Below are 16660 nucleotides of genomic sequence, written 5' to 3'. Positions count from 1 at the left end.
CTCGGGCGGGAGCGCCACCGCGCTTCCCAAGCGGCGCACTTATCCAGTGCGCCACCGGGCTGGCCCAGAATCCTACTTTTTCAATGAAAACTAAGGATGTTTCACTTTTAACAGTCTGCGTTTTGAAATGCATGTGTTGCATAAACCTCTAACTGGGATTTAGAGATGACTTAGAAGTTTTTCGTTGTGTTTTAATTTCGAAAAGTGTTGTAATGGAAAGAGCATTGTGTTAAAAATTAAAAGATTCTGGGTTTTTTTTTCGGCTTGTTTTTTGGTGGCTGGCTGGTATAGATACACCCTGCTCTAACCAACTGAGCCAGTTCAGATTCTGGTTTAAATATTGATTCTGCTGCTAAGAAACATGGCTTTCTAATGTGAAGTGGGTGTGGGATGGGGGTGATAATGATTAGATCGCTAATTTCCTATAAGGATTTTTGTTTCTTAAGGCATCAAGTTCAAGTAGTAATGAGATCCATCAGTTAGTATTTTTAGAAAACTCTAGTAGGAATCCTACACTCACCACAGTAATGCTTTAATGCTTTATAAAGTAAATCATTTTTGAGTAAGCTTGTATATTCAGTGTGATGTGTACTGATCGTCTCATGATGATCTGAAGTTCTGATCATAGGAAACCGATAAAATGAGAATCACTTTGTTGTTTGTCCCTATAACTATTGAACAAAGAGGTTGATTTAATTTTAAGTGCTTTCTGTAAAGTTTTTAACTTTTATTATTGGTGTATTTATGATTTTTAGAGGTAGGTTGTTTAAATGCAAGTAATATGTGTAAGGAAAATCATTTGCCTTGGCAAAACTTGCCCCTAATCTATTTAGAGAATGGATTGAGTTTTTTCTTTCTCTTTTTCTGACTGAATTCTATTGCTTTAGATTTAATTTTAGAATTAATTTAGAGTTTATCTTGGAATAATATTGACATTATGTTTAAAATTATCAATAATCTTCTGACTGAATTCTATTGCTTTAGATTTAATTTTAGAATTAATTTAGAGTTTATCTTGGAACAATATTGACATTATGTTTAAAATTATCAATAATCAAAGGAGGGAGAAAGGAGGACTTTTTTAAAAAAGCTGTTTTTAAGGTATAAAGTGAGAGTGATGGATCAGGAAGCAAAGTTCTAATTCTGGCACTTGATATAAAATTGTAGTTACAGTAATAATTTAAAATTAAAATTCCAAAACAAAACCTTGATTATAGTATTGCTTATGTTTTCTTAAGAAGTTACCAAACTCTCTAGACAGTTTAGGATTAGATTTGGATCTACATCAGTAGGAGTTGTGGAACGGTGAGCTAGAAAATTTGATGTGGGAGAAATGATCTCTTCCCTGGCAATTTTCATGTGCTACTAAACCTCAAAAGAATTAAATTTTCTTTAGTAACATCTTTCCTTTCTGAGATTCCTTATCTTTTAAAAACAGTAGTACATATCTTTTAAAAGAGTCAAAGTGCTTTCATAGTGAAAGTCTTAAAACGTTTTTATATATTTGTTTCTTTCAATATATTGGCTACGGCCTAAATTCTTCCATTACATTTATAACTAGAATAGAGATAGCAAATTCTTGGAAGTGATAAGTATTCATTTAATCTTTTCTTAACTAAGTTTCAGAACTTTAAAAAAAATGCGCTATAAGGATCTTTGGGTTAGGAGGCTGATATCAAGGGCGTGGTGAAGTAGGAGCATTCAGACAGCTAGGTTGCTAGATTGACAGTCGATGGAGGAGGAAGAGAGGTGGTGAGGGCTGAGAACTCCATCCCCACCCCTTCCCAGCCATCGCTGCAAAATGGCATTTTCATCCATTGTGACTGCTCTGACAGGTGGGGCATGTCAGTTTTGTGTTGCCAGCCTCCACACTTGGTAATAACTTTGTTCATCTAACTTGCAGTCTGCATTTTCCTTGACTGTGTTATCTTCTTGGCCTAAGCATTTATTTAGAATCATGAAAACAACAACACTAATTGTTATTTTGACAGAGATAATTATTTTTAAGTGTATCTTTGCTCTTCTATCTTTATTTCTGGTTATTTAAAGGGGTGGGGAGGAGAGTGGAGTTTTCATAAGTTAAGTGGGGGACTGAAATGTGTTATTCATAAGAGTTAATCAGTTGTATTTTTCTTTTAGCCTGTCAAGTTAGCTGTTGTTTGCAGAGATGGTCAAGTTCATCTTTTTGAACACATATTAAATGGGTAAGAATTTTTCAAGAAAGAAATTCCTCTTTTCCTGACTTGTTACTTTTTTTTGGTCTTTTGTCTTTTTCCGTGTCCGGCAACGGATCGCAACCCTTAGTGTTGCCCGCTCTTTTTTTTTTTTTTTTGGTCTTTTGTCTTTTTCCGTGTCCGGCAACGGATCGCAACCCTTAGTGTTGCCCGCGTACCAGACCGGGGACCGGCAACGGGATCGCAACCCTTGGCATTGCCCCCGTGCCTCGCTCAGCCAGTGAGCGGGAACCGGTCTGTATGTGGGATCCGAACCCTCGGGCGGGAGTGCCGCCGCGCTTCCCAAGCGGCGCACTATCCAGTGCGCCACCGGGCCGGCCCTGACTTGTTACTTTTTAATACTCCCATTTCGTTGTTCTTTGCATAATATTACTATTCATTGAGATTGTTGTGGGAGCGTTTTTCTTTATGCATATGACTACATACATTCCCAGTGAGAACTCAAGTTTTTGAAGTCATGGATCATTTCTTCATAGGTATATTTGTGATTAGGAGTATATTTGTGATTAGGAGAGTGACTTTTTATTATGTATGCTAAGTAAATGTTGCCTGTTCCAATGATAAATCTTAAAAGAAAGTGGCTCAGTTAGAGAGATTTACTTCTGAACTTTGGTGAGGCCTTAATTTTTGTCTTGGCTAGTGCTTTACTTCCCCTTCCCACACACATGCAGATCAGTAAAGCGTGGCAGTGCTCTTGTTTGGTAGACAGAAAGAGGAGTGTTTGTAGGTTGTGTAGTAGTCATAGACCAGGGGGTCAGCAAACTATGGCCTGTAGGCCAAATCCAGTAGAGATTATATGTGGCCTGAAAAACTTGAAATTATTTGCTGTCTAGCCCTTTACAGAAGAGTTATTGCCAAACCTCGTTGTATACTTTAAGCATGGTCTCAGACTCAATTATGTGTACAGTTATTATGTTAAAGTTTAAAATGGTTTCAACCTTTTTTTTTGTCTTTTTGTCTTTTTTCCGTGTCCGGCAACGGATCGCAACCCTCAGTGTTGCCCCCGTACCGGACCGGGGACCGGCAACGGGATTGCAAGCCTCGGTGTTGCTCCCACGCCTCGCTCAGCCAGCGAGCGGGAACCGGTCTGTATGTGGGATCCGAACCCTCGGGCGGAAGAGCACCGCCGCGCTTCCCAAGCGGCGCACTATCCAGTGCGCCACCAGGCCGGCCCCTGGTTTCAACCTTTTATTGTCAGTTGATAACTCTTCTTTTAAAATACTAGTATAGCAGTTTATTTAAGTATAAACTCACTACATTGCAGAAACAATTGATTACAAAATCTGAGTCTTCCTCCACTGAGTTCTGTTCCTGGAGATAACTGTTAACATTTTAGTGTGTAACACTTTTATTTACATAGTGATGTGTATACATGGAATGTATAATTGAGGCCCAGAGGAAGTAGGAGCATAGAAGTAGTGGGCCGTGATGAGGACTTGGGCATTTCTCTTGGGCAGTGGTAAGCAATTGAAGGATTTTAAGCAGAGGAATGATGGGATTTCACCTAAGTTTTAAGATAGTCGTTCTGCCTGATATGTTGAGAATAGACTATAGAGGGGTAAAGGCTGAAAATCCTCGGTCTAGAGATAGTTGTGGAGTCAGGATACTAGAAGGGGGGTGAGTTGGAAAAACAGGGATAGTGGGATATTTAAAATTGAGATTATGGAGGGTGTGTACTTACTGGGGATGAGTGGTAATATGTTGTCTAGGGTGTAAGGAGTGTGTGGCTGAGATACAGTGCGGGGAATGGTCATTGGAGGTAGGAACCGAGAGACCAGAGTGAAAAAGGATCATCTGCCTGGATACTGGATATGGAAACCACTAAGAAAGGAATTTTTTAAGAGTAGTGTTGTAAAGAATGATAGGCCAGTAAAATCTTTAAGAATTGTGGGGGAATGACCCAGATTATTGGATGGTGGCAGGTGGGAGAGGTAGCTGGTATTTGGTGACAACAATTTCAAAGACTTTAGGGACAAAAGAGGGAGAGAATATTGTGTTAGCAAAGAACAAGGTGCACACTGAAGTCATGTCCAAGACCCCTGGCACAAAAGGTGTGGGAGAGAAAACAACTCTAACTTGGGAGAATTGTAAGGATGAGCCAGGGTAGAGCAAGAAGGTGAAGACAGCCCTTAGAGAAGACATTGAGGGCATAATTTTGCTTCTGGGAAAGCAAAATTCCCAGAGGTCATAGTGAGGTTTTTGGGGGTTGGGAGTGCTGGAGATGGAACTGGTTGGCATAGGGCACATACAGAGCCATGTGAGGGCTGAAGCTTAGGGTGGGGAGAGATCGTTTAGGAGCATAGGGCCTCTTCTTGGTGTTTGACAAGATGGGAGAAAGGGGCAGTTGGGGGTCAAAGCTGATTTTGGTGGTGAGGTTTTGAGGGTTATTGGGTGAGGTCTTGAAAGGAGCACTCAAGTTCTGGGGACCCTGGTCACTCCTGATGGTAGTGTGGAGGCTAGAGGAAGGTTGCATTTCATGACTTGGTGCCAACTTTGAAGAATTAGTATGAGATGTTATTTCACGTCTTTTAATTTGACTTTCCTCTCATTTGTAGATTCTGCAAGAAGCCTTTGACTTCAAACTGCACAGTTCAGATAGCAACACCCGGGAAAGGCAAGAAATCAACACCAAAACCCATCCCTATTCTAGCAGCTGGTTTTTGCTCAGACAAAATGTCGTTGTTGCTTGTATATGGCAATTGGTTTCAGCCTACCATTGAGCGAGTGGTACGTAGATGCTGCCCTAGAGTAAAATAGGATAGCACCAACATGTCCGTGGAAAAGAATGATTTTAAAAATGATACATTGGTCTACTTGTTGTAATACTTAAAAAGAAGTAAAATATTTTTCTTTAATTAAAGGGCTGTTCACTGGGTGGTTTATTTTAATTTATGAGAACTCTATGTTTTACTAAACCTGGCATATTCAAAATGCCTTTTAGTACCTGGTCCATATAAAACATTGTTTGAGATATTTAATATCACGCCCACTCCCTTTTTTGGTATTATGTTTTGGAAATGTGGTGTGCATTTTACACTTGCAGTCCATCTCAGTTTGGACTAGCCACATTTCAAGTGCTCGGTAGTTGCATGTTTCTAGTGACTACTCTTTTGGTCAGGACAGGTATGACTTCTGTTGAATTTTATACAAAACAGTTACACAATACATAAATCTTAATAAGAGACCTTATTAATAGTACTCATTGAGTTTTCTAAGTGGAAATGTAATGGGTAGTGCAATGATTTAACATTTTTTTACTACAGAAGCTTCTTTGAAGACTTCTGGTGAAGTTACCATGATCATGTCTAATAGGTGATTTCTTAAGTTTGCATTTATAATACTTTAACTTAGTAAGGCTATGAGTGGAGTATTATGTGCCCAGGCAAGCTCTTATTGGGCTTCCTAAAAACTACTTTTTAAAATATAATACATGCAAGTGGTTTAATAAAAAAAGAAGAGAAGCGTTAAGCTGTAAATGTGTCTCCTTGTCATATGTGAATCCCCCCTCTCCGGATGTAACCACTGTTACCTGTTTGTTTTGTGTCCTTCCAGATATTAATTGCTCATATGAGTATATAGAATTTTATATAACCGTAAACCTTTTTGGCACCTATGTAATTTGCTGCATCTGACTTCCCCTTCCCCCATTTAATATCATGTCAGGACAAATAGATCCACTTCAGGGAGTTTTATTAATCAGCAGTGCTATCTTTGGTTTGCTTGTGGAATGAATAACAGTAGGAGATGTTAGGGTAGGACCATTTATTTTGAGCACAGATTATTCTTTACAAGGCTGATGAACTGATATGTTTTCTTTAAAATAAGTTATATTTAAAAAATCTGTTGACTTTTAAAAAATTCAAGCAGTTCATAACTGAGGAGCGTGAACATTGTGTCCAGTCTTCAGGTTTTTTTATTTTGAGCACAGATTATTCTTTACAAGGCTGATGAACTGATATGTTTTCTTTAAAATAGGTTATATTTAAAAAATCTGTTGACTTTTAAAAAATTCAAGCAGTTCATAACTGAGGAGCGTGAACATTGTGTCCAGTCTTCAGGTTTTACTCATTTTCCTTAACTGCCTTCAGTTCGAGTGGTGATCATGGCTAACAGTTTATAAAAATGCACAAATAGTTATTTTTTATTCTGATTCCCAGTTGCTGTGTTTGACACTTTCTCTTTTTTTTCCCTCTCCCATCTCCCTTTTAAAAATATATTCCCAGGCTTTAAACTCCAAAGAAACTCATATGTGTTTAGTAAGAGATATTTCAAACTGCTGGGCCCCAAAAGTAGAAACAGCTATAACAAAGGTGAGCGTATTACAAATTTGAAGTTAAGAGAAGAGAGACTTAGATGAATTGAATTATATAGTATTATGTTTAGACTGACTTCATTTATCTTTTTATTCCTTAATATCCTCTTTATGATTTTGTCATAAATTTTGTGTGATTATAATTTTATATATTGAGTCTAAAACTTTCTTCATTTCTGTACTCTTGGTATGTTGAAGTATTGTGTGAATAGATGACTGGCAGTTAAGACCTTGGATTTAGTTCTTCCCTGTCCACCATGCATGATCATGTGGGCAAGGAAGTTGTAGGAATAAGTATTATTATCAAATTTATCAATAAATGATGTTATCAGTCTTGGTATTTAAAAGGGCATAACTTTGTTGAGAGGAATTCTGTATTTCAGGGTGAACTAAAACCATGTTGGGGCTGGGATTTAATACTACATACAAGAGCATCACGTGGTGCTTTATTTTGAAAATAACTCGGTGTCCACATGTATATATCATATGTTTGGCTGCTTCATGAGAAGAGAAAAGCCAAGACATGCTATGATGACATCCATATGGTTTCGCTTCTGGCTGAGTTTCAGAGATGACACCTTCTCTTGGCTGTCTGAGCATTTCTGGCAAAGATCAAATTCTGGAGATAATCATAAACCACCCGTCCTTGTGTAATCTGTAGATTTTGTTTTTCCTGGTTTTTACTCTTATGTGGTATTACAAGCTTTAAATCCATGAACTTTCAAATTAACATTTAAAAACTTATTTGCCAACATTCAATTAAAATTTATCTTTAATTTATATCAAGTTAATTATACTGAGTTTTCCAATAAAAATGCCTTTTAAAAGGCTTCTTTTTCTCATTGAGGATAAATAAAGACTAAGGTGTAATTTCCTTTTCATACCCATGCTGTTCCTGTTAAACAGGTGAGAACACCAGTGATGAATTCTGAAGTAAAAGTTCTGGTGCCTGGGATTCCTGGTCATCATGCAGCTATCAAGCCTGCTCCTCCACAAACTGAGGGAGCAGAGAGCAAGAGGAAATTAGGGGGAAATGAGGTAATGCACCTACTTGGACCATGTATTTGAGTTTAAGATAAAGGATTGCTTGGGAGATTCTAACATGTATATTGGAGAGAGCCAAAGTTGAAGCTTTAGAAATTTAGTGAGATTGTTGCTGTTACCCTCTCTTTTCTCCCCAGCATTATAGGTCCCAACATTCTAGATTGTCACCTTTGTAAGACTTATTTGGCCACTGTTAAATAGAGAGGATGAAACTTCTATTAACTAAAGGAGGTGATGTCTGGGCCATTTGATAATAGTTAGCTGGATAACAAAAAATTGAATAAATTAAGCCAGGACTTGCTGTGATGATTTTCTTTGGGTTTCGCATGTTGCTGAGTTCCAGTGATGCCTCTTTTCTCTTGGCTGTCTGAGCAGTCCTCGCTGATGTAATGCCAGTTGGTCTTTAAACTGATAGTTGTTATAACTGCTTAAGGTGCTCATTTTTTCCCCCAACTCCTCAAACCCTCCTGTGGTTACTGTACTTGTCTATGCAGAGTCCTCTTTCTCTTCTTCCATTCTTATTTTTCACTCTTGTCTAAGTAATCTGGACTTTTAGCTGTTTTATCCTTAAAGAAAGATTGTTTCATTAGCTGATTTTACATATCTTACTTTATTGGTTGGGAGGTTGGGGATAACATAGCTGTTCATAAAAATTATTTCTTGATAATGTGATATCTGACTTTAAAATAAAGTGCCACCTTTCTTTAGCTTGGCCTAGATTCAACTCTTGAATTTACTCCTACCTTTTTTTAGTTTTTCATGTTAGGGTAGCAGGGGGCTTTACCAGAGCACTTCTGTTGCTTTGTTAGTCATAGAACAAATTTATATGTTGACTTAGTTACCGAGGGGCTGGCAGAACATAGTTTGTTGGCTCACTTTAATCAGGGATCAGTTGTATACAAATGAATTTTTGTATAGCAAATTGCATCATGTTTATTTACACTTAAATTTTAAATATTTATCAAGAACGCTTGGTTGTCATATAGCTAATAAACCGTCATTTGGAGCTCACTAATTAAAAAAAATAGGGAGAAAAAATAGAAAAATAGAAAAAAAAATTTTGGGGAACATAACTGTATTTTTGATGATATTTTGTTTACTTTTGCAGATCTGAGGTTGATGCTAAGGGATTGTTATAGTGGAAGAAGCTTCTGTGAAAATAGTTCTTTTCTAATGCTTTAGTATTCAGATGCCAGGTCCTTGCCTTTTCTGGATCTTCATATAGAGGGATTTTTATGAATTACATTTGTAAACCATGTGTTTCTTGGGCAGTGTTTTTTTTTACCAGGATCTGGAAACTTAGATTGCTAACATTTCACTTGTCTCCAACATAGACATTATGGTATTGAGATTCTATTGTGTTTTTCAGGATTGAGGTGTGAATCAACCAGTGTTTTTTGTCTCCAAACTACTTTTAACGGATCATTTTTGTTCTGTAGGTTAGCATTGAAGAACGCCTGGGGGCAATGGATATAGACCAAAAAAAAGGAAAGGATGACCTACAGACCAATAGCTTTCCAGTTCTTCTTGCACAGGGTTTAGAAAGTAATGATTTCGAAATGCTAAATGTAAGTATGATAGCAGTTTTTATTTATTTATTTATTTATTTATTTATTATTTATTTTTTTTCCTTTTTGTCTTTTTCCGTGTCCGGCAACGGATCGCAACCCTCAGTGTCGCCCCCGTACCGGGCTGGGACCGGCCACGGGATCGCAACCCTCGGTGTTGCTCCCGCGCCTCGCTCAGCCAGTGAGCGGGAACCGGTCTGTATGTGGGATCCGAACCCTCGGCAGGAGCGCCGCCGCGCTTCCCAAGCGGCGCACTATAGCAGTGCGCCACCGGGCCGGCCCATGATAGCAGTTTTTAAATGAATTAAGATAGTTAATTTTTCTTAGAAAGTGATTGACATAGCAGATTCTCAGAGTGGATAGTCATATTATAGAACTGTTTGAAATTTAATATTTTTTGAGACAAGTCAAGTACATATCTCTTGGTGATGTTATACAGGCAGTCACCAACCTACAAAGGGATTGTGTTGAATTATTTTGAACCTGGAATGCATTTTCTCATAGAAATATGTTCTGAATTGTTGGGTTCTTAGGCTTTAGTTCACTAAAGCCTTTATAAGCATAGTGTAGCTGAACCGTAATACTCGGCATTCTAGATCACAATTTATATTTTTTTCTGTAGGAAAATGCGTTCCTGAGTTTTTACTCTGGATTCCAGGAACTTATTACCCCCTGGCCGTGAGAGGGGGCAGTGAGGTGGAACCTTGGCAATGGGTAGGAGGTTTGGGGTAAAAAATTCTAGAGGGTTGGGGGTTATGTTATAAAATATTTAGAGATAAAAGTACTAGAAACTTTGTATAAAAGGGAGACATTTATGATTTCTGTGTAAGTTGGTGACTGCTTGTATGAAGTGACTCAATTTGGTTCTCTTAAATTCCACAGTTTGACAGTGGTCAGTATAGAAAATTTAAGTGTTAAAAGCAACTGGATTTAAGCACTGCCTTATCAGAGTAAAGCAATTTAAATTTAAGTGCATTTATTCTTAATGACTTATAGCAGTACCGTGTTTTTGGTTAGCATAAATGTAACTTTGATCTGTAACCTATGAATAGCATCCCTCTTGTTTTATTTGATCTAAATGGGAATATCTTATATTTGTGTCTGAGGTGATTTTGCAAAATGAGAGAGAAGACCAGGTCTGAAAACCCCAAATTACTTTTTTTCCCCTTTTTTCTTTATTTATTTAAAATATTTTTTCCCCAAATTTCTTTTAAAATAGTTTTTGAATGTATGTATTTAGGAAGGTGAATATTAGTTTACCATGGCATAGGAACCTAGGTGAGAAGAAGCTGTAGAGAACAATTGACAGTGTTTTTGAAATGTAATGTCACTTACCTGCCCTATGCTTTGAAATCTTCCTTGGTAGGTACAAGTGAAGCAGGTACCAATTTTTTCTTTTTTTCTTTCTTATTAAGAAACATTTAAAACATTTAGAATAGTACAGTGGACCACCATGAACCCATCACCCAGTTTCAAAAATTAATAGCACTAGCTAGTCTGTCATTAATTCATCTATTTGCTCACTTGTCTCCCCAGGTTATGGTGAAGCAGATCTCAGAAATGATCAGATATCATTTCACCCATAAACATATCCCTATTCAACTTAACACCTCCTTTAAAAAACACCCACAATTCATAATCACACCTAAAAAAGTAAACAATAATTCTTTAAAATTATCAAATGTCATTAATGTTTACATTTCCCTGATTATCTCATAAACTTTTAAAGTTTTTATTTTTGCTTTCCTCAAAACAATATTGCAGTAGAATCTATATTATATTTTGTTAATAATACCCCTTCCGTCTCTCTTGCAATTTATTTTTTGTAGAAGCTAGGTTATTTGCCCAATAGGGAGTCCCACAACTGGATTTTGCCTACTGCATTTCTTTGGTAACATTTAACATGTTCCTCTGTCCAGTTTGTATTCTGCATTCTGATAGTTAGGTCTAGAAGCTTGAAGAGATGTTTATACTCTTTTTTTGTCAAGAACACTTTAAAAGTATTAATGTATAATTTTTATTAGTTGTCGTAGGGTTGTTGGAAGAACTAATGAAATGCTGTTTATGAAAATACTTCTTAAATTGTTAAGGTTTATATTACTTAGGTAGAAATAATTGTAAAGTAGTTGAATGATGAAAAAAATTGTATGCTAAAACTGAACTGTAAAAGTTACAGTGAAAGGCTTAAACTAACCCTTTTAAAAGAAAAATTAAAAGTATGGAAATGTTCCCATAGTTTATTACTTAGTAGATTACATATTTTCATGTTCTGCCCTCTACTCTAAAAAGAAAGAGGCAAGTAAACAACATACATTTTTTTGCCCCCTAAAAAAAGTCTTCCCCATTCCCAAAAGCTGCCTTATGAGGGTACATGATACATTGTTTAGGGGATATTAAAAATAGGAGGGAAAGAAGAAAGTGAGCACTGGCAGGGATACAACATGGGACCTTCTAAGAGTTTAAGAATTTATCATAGTGAACTTGACATTAAAATTTATGGTTTTTAGGAAGGTGGAAATGTAATCCAATGAAATTGTCTATAGCTTATGCAAAAAGAAAAGCCTAGTTATGTATGTAATTCACGGTAACCACAGAAATAAATATTTATTTAAATTAAATTTTTTAAAAAGTTCCATTTACAGTAGTGCCAAAAAATACCTAGGATAAATCTAAAAAAGATGACTACATCTGTACATTAAAAATTATAATACTTGAGAGAAATTAACAAAGACTTAAGTAAATGGAGATCTAAACCATATCTATGGATTAGAATATTCAGTATTGTTTAGATGAGGAATTGTCTCCTAATTAATCTATGTTCAACCCTTTCCCAATTAAAATTCGAACAGCCGCCACCAACCACCTTTGTAGAAATTGATAATCTGATCCTAAAATTTATATGGAAATGCAAAGGACATGGAATAACCATAGCAATTATAAAATAAAGAGCAAGTTGGTGGAATTACTGTACCTGATTTGAAGATAAAGCTATAGCAATCAGGATAGTTCAGTATTGGTGAAAAAATAAATACAGATTAAGGGACCAAAAATAGAGTTCAGAAATAGACCACACACAATTAGAAAAAAATGAATCTCAGCTTTACCTCAGACCTTATATAAAAATCAATGCAAAATAGACCATAGACCTAAAGATAAAACCTAAAAGTACAAGACTTCTAGAAGACAGTAGAAAATCTATGTGAACAAGACTGGGAAAAGGTTTCTTAGATACATCATAAAAAGCATGAAATATTTAAAGAATAATTGGTTATTTGAACTTCATCAAAATTAGGAGACCTAAAGATAAAACCTAAAAGTACAAGACTTCTAGAAGACAGTAGAAAATCTATGTGAATAAGACTGGGAAAAGGTTTCTTAGATACATCATAAAAAGCATGAAATATTTAAAGAATAATTGGTTATTTGAACTTCATCAAAATTAGGAACTTCTGCTTTTGAAAAAACAATGTTAGGAGCATGAAAAGACAAGCTGCAGACTGGGAAAAAATATTTGCAACTTAAATATCAGACAGAATTTGTATCCAGAATATGTAAAGAACTCTTTTCACTCAAATAAAAGAATCATTGGTAAAGGTTTGAACAGACACTTCACAAAAGAATTCTAATGGCCAATAAGTGCATGTAATGGTATTATTATACATCACTAATTATCACAGAAATGCATATTAAAACCACAATGAGATAACACCATGGTACATTAAAATTAAAAAGATAGTACCATGTGTTGGTGAGGATGAGGAGCAGCTGAAACTCATGTCTTGCTGGTGGGAATGTAAAGTGGCACAACTACTTTGAAAATATGTGGGCAGTTTATTAAAAATTAAGGATACATCTGCCATATGACCCAGCCATCATAGTCCTAGATATTTACCAAGAGAATAACACACATATGTTCATACACAGACTTGTACATAAATGTTCACAGCCACTTTATTTGTAGTAGCCCCAAACTGGAAGGAACTCATGTGTCCCTCAAAAGATGAATGGATAAACACATTGTTCATAGCAATATAAGGAATGTGTTATTGATAGACGAACAACATGGATGAACCTCAAACTTATGCTGTGAGAAAGAAGCCAAACCAAAAGTACTAAAGTATGATTCCATTTATATAAGAATTCTGGAAAATGCAGACCGATAATGTATAGTTCAGTAGCTGCCTGGGGAATGGGGACAGAAGGAGGGATACATTGTAAAGGGGCCCAGGGAGAATTGAGGATAATAGAATGTTTTAGTTTTATCACAGTTTGTTTTGTGGATAAATGTGTATGTCATAGTGATCAAAAAATGCACTTTACATATGTGCTGTTTATTGTGCTTCAGTTGTGCTGTAATAAAGTTGTTAAAGAAAAATCTCATCTTCAACATCATCATCTTGGTAGTTGTAAGTGTGGTTCATAGGTTGTTTCTTTAAGTACATCCTTCATAGAAGTTAATGATGCTGACTCATTATCATTTCACTTGGTTTGGAATAACATACTTATTTGCTTATTTTAAATTTGAAAATTGTTGCCACAGAGCCTCTGTCTTTAGTGGGCATAAGAAACATCAAAGAGCTTGTTAAAAATTCTTCTGCCCGGCAGTTTGGGTAACTTGTAGATAGCTAGACCATACTATTTTGCCATGCTAGACAATAGTATAGGCTTCTAGATAGCTCGATCATGCCTTTTTGACAGTTCTCGTTTGCACCTTGTATCTTGGTGTAATTATTAATAGTGACTCTTTCCATTCATTCGCAGAAGTGTCCCAGTTTGGACAACAAACTGTCTGATCACTGTATATTTAGAGCACTAATGGATCTCACAAACCACATATCTTTCGTTCCTCCATTATGTTCTTAGTACCCCATTATGCTTCTTAACCAAGCTTTTGGTGTAAATAATGAGCGTGAGCAACAACAAGTTCAGGATTTTATTCCTCGGTCTGAAGAGCTGCTGCCCAACTTGGCTATTTAAGATGATGAAGCCTGGTGGTTTGGGTGAACATCTTGTGGAAATTAAAGACCTTAACAAAAGCATGTCATATCTCAAAAAATAATTTGTGGACTAGTTCAAACAGAATATGTCCTGTAGCTTCTAGATCACTGGAATTTTGTGATAATAAAGAGGTGATTTGAAGAATATTTAGTATCATCAAGCACCTTCTGAATTATTGTTAGTTTTGATCAGCATATTTTGCTTGGAATCCTGTATTCCACTTATTTGAAAATGAAAATTTTGGTTAATTGAGACTATTAAATTAGGACAGTCCATCCTCAGCTCCCCAGTAATGATGTATAAAATGTTTTATTTCTTTTGTGTAAGAAACTATGTGTAATTATGTAAGTGATGGTTTTTAAACAGTACTTGATAGATTTAGAAGGGTTTGGTGTAAAGGTAGTTTTACAAGCAAGTAAAATCCACAGGGAATTCTAAAAGGATATGTTAGGAACTGTTAAATAGATTAGAAACTTCTTTTCTGTATTTTTGCACTTTGGTACCTCTGCTGTTTATATTCCAAGCATCACTTTTATAGCAACAACCACCACCAGAAAATATATACACCATCAGTGAAGATCCTCTAGGAGTAAACCCTTTTGAAAGAAACAGTATTTAAAAGTGTTCAAAAGGAAGGGAGAATCAAGAGACCTGAAAGGACTCTTTCTTTCCCATACTCTGCTTACATAAAGCAGCTTGGAGAGGTTGAATGGCCTGCCCAAGAGGATGCAGCTTCTAGGGCCAGGACCCAGACTGATCTACCCTGTTTACCTGTTCTATAACCCAGGATGGAGACCAGGTCTCTCATAGATCTACCCTGGAAGGGTTTTGATCAAGCACTAATTAGATGATCTTTTGATTGGTTTAAAATTTTATCAAAATGTTGACAATTTAAAAAGATCTCTTGCTTTCTAAGTATGATTTTATTATGTTTTGCTCACTCTTATGTGGATATAGCTGTAATTTCATAAAGTGGAAGTTTGGGAACATCTCTGACATGGTATATATCTGTATTTAAATGTGTAGAGATGTTCTTTTGTGCTTTATACAAAAAATTGGTAAGAAAAAACCTGTTTAATGAAGGAAATTTCCTGAAGACCATATTTGTCTGGTAGCCTCAAGATAAAAGTTATCTCCGTATAGTCTCCCTCCAACCTTTATTTGCTAAATTCAGTTCATTGCCTTGGTCTTTTCGAAGTCATTTTTACAGACAGATTTTCCTGTAGTGTCCTTAGCTTGTGAGTATGCTTATCTTAATAATCATTTTATTTTCTCACAGAAAGTACTTCAGACTAGAAATTTAAACTTAATAAAGAAGACTGTGTTAAGGATGCCCCTGCATGCTGTTATTCCATTGTTGCAAGAGGTAACTGACTGCTCTTTTCATTTCAAGGTCCTGATGCTCTGAATTAAATGGAAAATTCAGCATTTTAAAGAAAAAGATTTGTAATATGTAAGGATGCATGGCATTTAGAGAGTGAATAATAGATGAATAGGAGGAAAGTACTTTAGACAGAAAAAGTAAAATTGATGAATTCCTGAGGCAATGAAAGGAAGTTTCATTGGCATTTTTGCCTTTATTCCACTAATGGCAAGTTTGTGTCTATTTATCTGGAAGGCATTTAGAACCATAGAATGTTCTATGTATGGGATGTCATCTCCATGAGGATGATTGTTGTGGAAACCTCAACATAAAGCTCTGAAATTCTCATTTTGGTTTTTCCCATTATGTCTTGTGAGGTACCCTAACCTAACATTGCAACTATTTTTAAACATTTTGGTTTTTTTTTTTTTTATTTCAGATGGGCTGTTAATCTATATGCCTGGCAGTATGGAATTGTGGAGGGTATTCAGATTATCTAGCAGTAGTCCAGCTTCTCACCTGTACAAGAGTAACGTTCACTGTTTCTGACATGTGGACGTCCTGTTTGTGCTTAAGTAATTCTGTATAACATTGTTAAGAAACTCTTATTATGGGAATATATTCATAGGATATACTATGTTGGTTGAAAATAGACTACTGAATGGAATGATGATTTCCTAATGTAGTCATCGTATTGTGGGAGTTGATGGAGATTGGTTGCCTCTGTAGTGCTGTTGCTAATAGTGCTTTTCTCCCCCTTAGCTCACAAAGAGGTTGCAAGGACATCCTAATAGGTAAGACATTTAGGTTACTTAAATTGCTTTGTTTTTATAAATAGATTAGAGGCGATTATTACAAACAGTGATGTTTGACAGTATGAAATTAAATATTAGCCCCAAATTCTAACTAATAAACCTCTTTAAGTATCAAATATTCACCCCCCCCTTACGTTGAATGATTCTTATTCTTAATACTTTATTACAGTTTTCTTTTCTTTTAGAAAACTCCTATATAGGTATTTCAGTTTTATTATTAGGTGATTTAATGAATTCGTCTTATTTTATTTAATGATTTAGTCTTTTTTTTTTTTTTTTTTTTTTTTTTTTTTTCTTTTTCCGTGTCCGGCAACGGATCCCAACCC

General features: G+C 36.0%; 1 protein-coding gene across 1 annotated transcript in view; it reads left to right on the top strand.

Moving 5' to 3' along the window:
* WDR43 (WD repeat domain 43) overlaps nucleotides 1-16660 on the top strand; it is a 49867-nt gene that overhangs the window by 24508 nt on the left and 8699 nt on the right. Inside the window, exons 7-13 of the mRNA XM_008566400.1 lie at nucleotides 2140-2204; nucleotides 4790-4961; nucleotides 6458-6544; nucleotides 7453-7584; nucleotides 9030-9158; nucleotides 15436-15522; nucleotides 16282-16313. Of these exons, the coding sequence (XP_008564622.1) occupies nucleotides 2140-2204; nucleotides 4790-4961; nucleotides 6458-6544; nucleotides 7453-7584; nucleotides 9030-9158; nucleotides 15436-15522; nucleotides 16282-16313 (704 nt within the window). The remainder of the gene's footprint in view (nucleotides 1-2139; nucleotides 2205-4789; nucleotides 4962-6457; nucleotides 6545-7452; nucleotides 7585-9029; nucleotides 9159-15435; nucleotides 15523-16281; nucleotides 16314-16660) is intronic.

This window comes from Galeopterus variegatus, unplaced genomic scaffold (assembly GCF_000696425.1).
Source record: "Galeopterus variegatus unplaced genomic scaffold, G_variegatus-3.0.2 Scaffold239, whole genome shotgun sequence".
Classification (NCBI taxonomy): domain Eukaryota; kingdom Metazoa; phylum Chordata; class Mammalia; order Dermoptera; family Cynocephalidae; genus Galeopterus; species Galeopterus variegatus.
The sequence above is the reverse complement of the archived record's forward strand: the minus strand, read 5'-3'. Positions and strand labels throughout refer to the sequence as shown.